Genomic DNA, 9,627 nt, shown 5'->3' with positions numbered 1-9,627 from the left:
TTGTGGGTGCCATGAAATCACATTTACACCTTCAAAGAATGAATCAATTACAATTAATAAGAGCGACTAAAGTAATTTCAACTTCTTTACATCCTTTTAGAAAACTTGATGGAACTAATAAATTACACTTTAAACATGCTATTTATTATTATTAGTATTAGTATATTAGTATTACTAGTAGCAGTCTAGCAGCAGTAGCAGTAGTAGCTATATGTTTTATTCATACAGCCTTTTTTGTTTACGGAGCATCCCAAAAGGCCAAGAATGAAACAAAAATATCAAAAGGAAAAAAGGCAAGAAGTGCAAAATGGAAAGCAAAAAGAAAATCTGAAAAAATATATATTAAGATACATAACTACAAAATTAGTTAATGAGAAAAAAGCAAAAACTGACAAAGACAAGTACAAGAAATAAGACATTCATGGCAAATAACAGCTGATTATAAGGCTCAGGCAAATGAGTAGTACTCGGTGAAAAGGCGATCGATCAGTTTCGTGAAGTACTGAAACTTGTCACGCCTGCTTGTTTACATTAGACAGACAATGTTAAACTCGATGATTTGGTGAACAGAGTAGAATGTGACAGGGTGCATAATGACGCAGAACAAGCACGGAATGAACGGAATAGATCAAGAACAAAGCAGAATGCCACAGTGGCATAATCCACCCGTGGAACATTCTCGCGAGTGAGAAACTGGATTTCCGCGCGCTCGCCCGCTGCAAGCCTATTTAGACACGGCGTGAAAACCGGCCACATGACCGCTGTATACGGGTCATACGCCTCTGGCAGAGCTCCAGCAACTCTGTTTGGATGGAAGAATTCCTGACTGGAAAGGGGATATGTTTAGATATCTGCTCTGGGATGAAAATGTCGCCAGTCCTACAGACTGCTCTTATGTAAAACAACACCGCCGCCTGCAGGCAAGCGCGGACACTCGCTCGGCTGCCATTGCTTTCCCCAGGCTGCCCGTCTGCCTCGGTGCAGTTCGAAAGTGAGCAAAAAACATGTCGCTCGATTCTTCGTCCAGTGATTCGGCGGATACTTTCTAAACAGTTTAAACGACAGCTGTATGATTTCCCTCGCTTCTGTGGCGAAGAACCTCGAAAGATGGTGCATAAAACGCTGGGATCAATTGTAGGTCTGCTTTGCACGGGGACCTGTTTGGCCCAGGTAAGCTGATATGTGTGCCTTTGATGCGGGGCCGTCTGTAAATCAAGCTCCGGGATCACAGCTGGAACTAGGCCCTCTATTGTGCGGTTTTGTTTAGATTCTTGTTTCCTTCACAAAGGAACTTCGGCACGGAGACGTATTGAATTCACCTGCGAGGGATATACAAAAGGACGCTTAATTTGAGCGACTTGCTGTATTCCCTTTATTTTCGTTAACGGCGAACCATCACTATTCTTTGTTAAAAATTCTTATTTTATTTGCTTGTGTTCAACAGATTGCTAATGTATGCTAGCTAATCGCGCTAGCCGAACCTTCTAACGTTAGCCGGCTAACGGTAACAGCATAAGGGGAACAATAGTTTCAGTAGTTTGGCTGTTTTGAATAGTTTGACATTGATGACATGTTTGATATCGAGGGTGTAAATTACGTAGCTAGAGAATATTTAAATGGCCAGCTGTCTATTGTTTTGTCTCTTGGTTAACGTTAACGCTACAATTTTACGAAAAGATAACATCAACGTTAGTTAGCTGGCTGGCTAGCCGTCCATAATAAAGGACAAGCAACATTACTGTTAAAACGGAAGTGGTTAATATCGCAACTGTGCATTTTTACAGAGAAAATGGTGGCTAGCTAAATAGTCAGCTCGTTCTAAGTGACAAAGAAAAGTTTTTTTTGCCAACAGTCGGCCGCTACATTACGTTACCGGCGTTCCCAACATTTTGTTGTTTGTCCCTTTATGTGCAGTGCTAAGTTACTGAGAAACTTCAGCTGACTAGATAACCCCCACCCGTTGTTTGCTTTTAGGTTGGGTAACATTTATCCGCACCATAACGTCATGTCGTCCTTCTTTCCTCAACGTTTCAGATTTTTAGGGCCGGTGTCTAGGAGCTTTGTAACTAACCAAATGAGTGTCAGTGCTGTTTGTCATTAATTTTCTGTGGACACTTGCATATAATAACGAAAAACCTAAATTATTTCCTAAGTAATACATTTAAAACAGCACATGATATTTTTGGTAGTGTCAAAAAAGTAATTGCCGAAACTTAGTTGTGGATTTTTTTTCTACTTTCTACTTAAACACTACCCTGAAAAGATGTTATGTTGCTCATCTAAAGTAAAGGGATGTTTAAGTGCAAACTTAGTGTTCGCTAGCACAGAACACCTTTAGGGAAATGTGGCCATAAGTTATCCCTTATTTATGACTTTTGTTTTGGACACTTGCAAACTTTCAAGTTCATATTTTCAGCTTGATATGTATCCTGAGACATTTGATCCAAGATAAGTAGTTACTTAATATGTTTTGTGCTGCTGTCCAAAGGTCAGTGCATAACATTTCATGTTCTATTGAATGCATTACTACCTATTACTTGTCTTCAGGGAAAACACTTGCATAATATCTGCAGTTCAGCTGTGTTTGTGGCTGTGGTGCATATATTTTGGACTTGGAGAGTAGCTTCAGATAAATTAGCAAATGCTTTCTGTTTGTACATAATGGTTAAGTAAAGGGTCTAGTTGTGGTGACCAAATGTTGTTGAGGTCTGCCATGTAAGACTGTATCATATCAGATATGTTGCATGTATAGTAAATGATTGACCTATCAATTCAAATTCATGTTCTCTCATTTAATGACTCTCTGTATATGTTTTCACAGGGAAAGGAGTTCTGTTTTGGTGTGAACAATGAGAAATATAGGTGTGAGATGGGCTACTGTTGTGGGGAGACAGAATGCTGCACATACTACTACGAGCTGTGGTGTAAGTGTTTTTGCTGATCTATTTCACACATTGCCCCCTTTGTCTTCTTTCAGCTGGGACCAGTTGAATTTTATTTGAATTTAGTTTATGAGTTTATGCAAATATGAAAGTCGTTGTTTGGCATTTCATTTTTTGTACTTTACTTGTACTACCACCATTGATGCCCTCTGTCCCTTCTGCCTTACCAGGCACATTATGAAGTCGTTAAATAGATTAACAGAAACTTAGTTATTGGTGCACTTAGTTAAGTGCTGTGTGTGTGTGTGAGAGAGAGAGAGAGAGAGAGAGAGAATAAATAATAACATGTATATGTGTCTGTTTGTATGTCTGTATGTATGTAATGTGTGTGTGTGTATGTATGTATTTGTGTCCATTTATTCAGGGTTCTGGTTGGTGTGGACACTCATCATTATGCTAAGCTGCTTTTGTGCATACCGACACCGGCGTGTGAAGATGCGACTTCAGCAGGAGCAGAGGCAGAGAGAGATCAGCCTCATGGCCTATCAGGGAGCATCCAGCTCTTTCATCTCCCCACCACCTCTCAACCTGCGTGAGTGTATTTGTCTGAGCCTTAGAGTAGCGCATTATCCCCTTGCCAGACAATTTCTTGGAGCATCTTCTCAGGGTTTGTTGTTTTGTTGGAAGGGTTGTTATAGAAGGAACCTTGAGTGTTTGCTCAGGCTGTCTGTAACTTAGTTCTGAAATGAATAAACTAGTTATTTGTTTTGGCAGTTTATTTTGAAAGGTGCTGATTATGTCTGGGTATGTATCATTGTAAGAATATGGCTCATGCTGCTAAGGGTGTATGTGTTGCCACCTTAGTGCTCAACTTGGGCCAAATCCCAGTGCAGTATTATGTTGTCTCTCACTTCCCCTCATCTGTCCATGCTGCAGAGGGATTGCCTTTCAGCTTGCTGTTTAAGTTCAACTAAAGTAGTCCAAGAGCTGGAAAAGTTTCATATGGCTACCAAAATGTGTTCTTTTTACATAATTGTTATCTTTCAAAAGTGAATTGATTGATTGTTTTTCTAAATTAGTTGCACCCATTGTAAAAAGGTTTGCTTTTTATTGTGCTTGAACTAAACATATTCTTTTATTCATTTTCAGGTTTCTGGACAGACTGCAAGCTCCCTGATTATGAGGAAGTAGTAGGCCACCCCCCAACACCCCCTCCACCTTACTCTGAGATGCCCCCAGAAATCTTGCCCTCCATCCACCCATCTGTAAGTCACTCAGAGTCAGCTGTGGTGTTGGAGACCCCTGTAGAAGAGATGCAAGCTGAGAACCAAGTTTCTGATTCACCGGAACAAGACCTTGCAACAGTTGCAGCCCCATCAGGATGTGAGGAGGACGAAAGACCGGACGTCCCCTTGGAGGAGGAGTTGAATACCCGACGGAGGCACGTGACTGGTGACTCAGGTATTGAGGTGTGTGTGTGCCAGCTGGATATAGATGAGTGCTCCGGGCCTGAAGAGGATGAGGGCAGGCTGTGCCAGGCGGCCGGTGGTGGCTGCTGCTCTGAGCGTGAGGCCCTCAGACCCAAAGAGCACTCGCACTCACCTGAACCCTCAAGCGCACTCAGCGGAGACCGTCTTGTCTGATTCACACCTTGCAGCACTTAACGGTTCGAGCAATACAATATGGGGAAGGGTGACAGCAGAAGGTTTTGTCATCGCTAGTGTCATGACCAAGTTGACCAATTTTTTTTTTTGACCTAACTGCTGGGGAGAACCTTTAAGTGCACGTGGAAGAACATTGGATGTTCCATTCAAGTAATGACTACATTAGTGACTTTTTTTTTTTCCTATGTCAACGATGATGATGTGCCGTCTTTGGTTTTCCCTGGAGTGAGTTTTTTTTTTTTTTTTTTTTTTTTTTTTTTTTTAGAGGCTAAGGTTTCAATTTCCGTTTCCATGAATCACTGTTGTTTTGCTCATTTTGCCATGAGTTTGAGTAAAGTGCTGCAATATAGAGTGGAAATAGCAGCATTTTGAAGTAGATCTTCTTCATCCCAAAGCACTCAGACACATTGCAGCAGTCAACCACAAATGAGCATTCCCAACCACTCTTTGTCTATGTGGCTTGGATTTGAACCTCTATAACTCAACCCCTCCCTGACCCCCACAGTGACATTTTGTTTCTGTCATAGTGTCATAGCCCAGCGGTCACTGACTCTCATCACACAGGAAAATGCTCCAGGAAAAGCGGCCCTCTAGCTCAGTGGCGTTGAGGTTTGACTGCATGCTTTGTTTTTCACAAGCCGTTGCTAATGAGAGCACAGCTGCGGAGCTGACATCAGCTGAGCTCCATCCCCCAGGACCAAAGTGCCTCTCTGCTAAAGACAAAGAAGGGACTGGACAACACAGCTAAACCACAAGACAGCTCCTTTTAGATGAGACTGTTGCGACTTACTCATGCGCTGGCACACCCCCAGACACACCCCTGCCCCTTGGCTCAGAAACATGCTGTGCTCAACAGGGGGTCAGAAGCCAGCAAACAAGTTATGTTATGACGCTGCCATTTGCCAGCTTCTACTTCAGCACCCCCATGGATGCTGTGCCTGCAAAGTTGACATCTATAAAAAGCCAGTGGTTGGCTAGCTTCTCAACAGACTGATAGTGATATAATACATGTGTGGCCAAGTCATCCCTCCTCGGGGTGTGGAAGGGGGTCTAACCTCTTCTAGCAGTAGGGTTTTGCTCTTGCAGCCATGAGAGAAACGGCACACATTGCAGTTTGGAAAACAGGAGGGAGGCAATTAACAGCTGTGAATACTTCTATGATGTGCTAAACGTCAGATTTTTTTCATGAGCTCACAGTTAACAGTAGCCATTTTGTACTTGCCTCTCTTAAAAATAAAGCTATCTCTGTAAGGTCCCCTGATCTCATGGGTTTTAGACCACTTCTGTAAAATGACTTGCATTGAGAAAATGCATGTGTGCAACTGCAAGTACATTTCTCTCTTCTTGCTATGATGTGGCACATCGAGGAGGATTTTCATAGAAAAGCAGACAGACCCAGCCTTGACCTGTACTGCTGCTACTTCTGCTGTTGCTGCTATTTTGACCCTTTCTTGGTAGGCTTGAGATCTCTGCGGGTATGTTTTGGTTTCTTCTCACCCAGATCTCGCCTCCCTTAACCCATTTCAAAGTTTTGTAATAAAATAAGCCACTGCTTAGGGTACACTCTTCCAGCTGACTATCCATGACCAGCACATAGAGGCGTGTGCCACTTGTGATATTTTCCTTTCGTGTGGACTGCCTCAACAGTGCAAAGTCAGCTCACCTGTATGCTTCCCTATATATACATACACATATGTGGAGGGGTGTTTCATATTGAATGTCTGTTTTCCCTGCAGAAAGGCACTTGGAAACAACTATCCTGTGGAACATGTGACACCTGCCATCACAAATAATGGGAGCAGAAAAAACTCAGCTCTCACAGTGTCCTTGAAGTCCACTTGTGGCTTCACCACTCTGCACTGATTGCGTTCAGTGGCTATTATTAGTGCTTGCTCTCATTGCTGACTTATTCTTATGTGGATGAACTGACTAGAGGCAGAACATAGATGGCTTGTTTATATTTAACTTCATACTTTCATATGTGTGGATTTATAACCTGTGAAGAGGATATACTCTGGTGTGGAGCCTTTTAAAATGGCTACTGCTTCTTTTGTGGCAGATGTTTTGAGGCACCACAAGCTGCCTTTCTAAGGTTATTATAGTGCTGATAAGCAGGGGCAGCCGCACGTGTAGAGCATGTCAGGTGGAAGGGTGCTGAACTGGTTGTCCTGTTGTGTTGGCGATATTGCCTTATTGTGGTTGTTTGTGAAAATTAGAGTAATACACAAACATGTTATGGATTTTAAGTTGATCTGTATGAGCATATGCTCCATAATCATACATAGAAACTTCAGCTTTAAGTTAAGAGTGTCTGAGTTTGAGTGTTGGTTGTGACGATCTGAATATGGTTCAGGTATTTCAAGGCATGATACGTGTGTTCAGTAGTACAGGTAGTTTGTTGTTCCTCCCTCTTCACAAAGCCTGTTTAGAAAAAACTGATAGAACCTTGAATTTTTGGGAAAAAAATTGTCTCATTTCTGAAATGACCATAGTGAGTGGTATAGCTTTGAGAATTTTGAAGGTGTTGTCCAGTTGATATGTAGATCTTGAGTTGCATGTCTTCTGCATAGCAGTGTGATCTAAATGAGATTTGCTACCCGTAACCTTTTGTTGTTGGGTTTTTTTTTTTGGTGTGTGTGGGAGATACGGTTGAAAATTAGGGAACGGGGTCTGATGGCACTCAGTCTCCGCATGAGCCCACAAGAGCGTGGGAGAATATTGCCAAACCAATATGGCGCTACATGTTTACCTGCATAAAAGGGCTAGTATATAACAAACCTTCATTCTGGGGTTCACATGTGATTTATAGGGTATATGGAAGAATACATGATTGTACACTTTAGGGCCTGTTTCCTAAGAGCATTTGTTTGATGGCAGTATAACTTCGTGATGCTTTTGGGAAAGTGGCCCATAGGCCTTTTGTGTAATACTGAACTTAATGTGTACTTGGAGACATGCAATGAATCAACTTTTTTTTTCTCTTTTTTTTTTTTTTTTGTGGGAATGTCCCTTGAGTGTCTGTGGACCTGAGCATGACAGCGATGAGAGCTAACTTTGTGCCTCTCGTGGTCCCATTTCACCGAATGGCTTGAACATGGCAACAGAAACTGGTAACTAAACTGTGTGGTCTGATATTTTTTTTTTAATTTATTTATTTTTTTAAATGAGGGGTATCAGGTCTTGTGCAATCACAATTTCAGTTCAGTAAGAAATTGCCACATCGCCCTCAGCGTCTGTCTTTCTCTCCCAAGAGTTTAGTCTGGATTTGACCCCGTCCAGTTTCCACAACACATCCAACAGGGATGTTTACACTTTCTGTGCCTTGCTCTTCACAACGAAGCTTTCTCAATGGAAATTTCCCACCTACCCAACCCTCCCTGTTTTCTGTGTGACTTCACACCTCTGTACTGTACTGTATCTAACTAGGCTATGCAAAAAAAAAAAAAAAAAAAAGGAAAGGAAAAAAGCTCACCCACTCTCATAGATTGCGTGAGTGTGCTTTTGTTGTCAGTACAAGCAATACTATTCTCAGTACATGTTGCACTGTACCTTGGTAGGCATGCATCTTAATCTATTTAAAGGGACAGGAGAAAGAAATAGAAAACTGTTGCTACTATGATCATTTTCATGTGTGAATGCTTTTGTAAGCTTATGTCTTTTGCTGTGTAAAAGTGGAATGGAGGAAAAAAAGGAAAATGGAAAAAGCCATGATAGCTTATGTTTGTGTCTTCGTCTTGTATTATGATCTGATTTAAAGCAGTCACTGTGTCCTCTCTTATTCTCCTGTCTGCCTACCATGGGAGAGACTTTTTTTGTCTTCTTTTCCATTTTAATTGTGCCACCTCACAGACTACACACAACTTTCTCTGTAACGGTGGTCTTCTATACTTTTGCTTACTATGAAGTTTTCAGTAACCGAGATCTGAGCTTTTGCCTTTTATGAGGATCTGCCCGAGTGGATATCGAGTGACAAAGCCTGTGTTAGAGGGCTGTATGATTGAACTGTGTCATTTAGTCAAGCTTAGCCTTTTCTGCATGCCATATGAAGGCCTTCCTCACAGGTTAGGGCAGTTGCTTCCTTCACATACCAAGGCAACCAACCATTTTAACCCCATAACCTGTAACGATCATTTAAGTTCAGTTAAAAAAAATATGTATCTCATGTATGTAACTGCATTTCTTGGACACATAGTGGTTAGGTGGCACCTAGAAGGTTCTTTTTGTTGTTGGTTTTGTGTGTGGAGTGATATTGCCAAAACAGCAACAACAACAAAACAATTTTGATTGAAGTGGGCATTGAAGAGCACAGACCCATTTCTTTTGTTCTTATCACCTAGGTCAAGCCAAAAAAAAAAAAAGGTGGAAACTGAAATACAAGCACTGAAATGTGTGGTATAATGTAATGCTAGGGTTTAGGAAGAGGTTGGCTGTGTACTCTTTAGTTATTTGTATTTTATTTTTGTAATAAAATATGTAATATGCCACTCAACTGTCTACCTGCTTTTCTTTGCCAAGCTAAGAGCTTTGAGACAGACATCTCAAGCTAACGTTCAACATTTGGGATTAGTGGTTACATGATGGCCTTATGTAATGTTACATGGCTGTCTTTAAGTCCAAGAATGTCAAAGTTTATTAAATGCTGTGGAAGTGAATGGCAGCAAAAAGGAATTTTCAAATGAGAACTTTCCAGAAAACATGATACTCAGTGGTAGTTTTGCCTGAACATGTCACTGTAATTCCTTGTAATTTCCCCTTCCAGGAATAGTAACTCTGAAGCACTTCAAACAAACAATGGCCACAATCCGGAGTTCTGCTCAAGGACATTGCTTCAATGACACAAGTGACCCCGCAGTGCTGCCAACAAAACAAATTTTGTTGTGTGCATGGAAACAAAGGGTATACACAATAAGTGCAAAATCGGTGCTTCTTGGATGCATTTGATATTTTCTTCCTCTGCATTGATTGTGCTTGAATAGTAAGTGCAAACTGCGATATTTTTCATAAGGAGTAAGGAAACTTTTCACAGTTAACATTTTAGAATTGGTAAACATTTAATACTTTTTGATTACAGCAGTTTGACA

General features: G+C 41.3%; 1 protein-coding gene across 1 annotated transcript; it reads left to right on the top strand.

Annotated features, from left to right (window-relative positions):
- Window positions 1-716: 716 nt before the first annotated feature.
- wbp1 (WW domain binding protein 1) lies at window positions 717-9,030 on the top strand. Its single transcript, XM_017714160.2, has 4 exons — window positions 717-1,170; window positions 2,822-2,924; window positions 3,307-3,474; window positions 4,032-9,030. Exons 1-4 carry the CDS (start codon window positions 1,108-1,110, stop codon window positions 4,523-4,525), a joined length of 828 nt encoding a protein of 275 aa, XP_017569649.1. The 5' UTR covers window positions 717-1,107; the 3' UTR covers window positions 4,526-9,030.
- Window positions 9,031-9,627: the final 597 nt, after the last annotated feature.

Source organism: Pygocentrus nattereri, chromosome 23 (genome assembly GCF_015220715.1).
Source record: "Pygocentrus nattereri isolate fPygNat1 chromosome 23, fPygNat1.pri, whole genome shotgun sequence".
Lineage (NCBI taxonomy): Eukaryota > Metazoa > Chordata > Actinopteri > Characiformes > Serrasalmidae > Pygocentrus > Pygocentrus nattereri.
The sequence above is the reverse complement of the archived record's forward strand: the minus strand, read 5'-3'. Positions and strand labels throughout refer to the sequence as shown.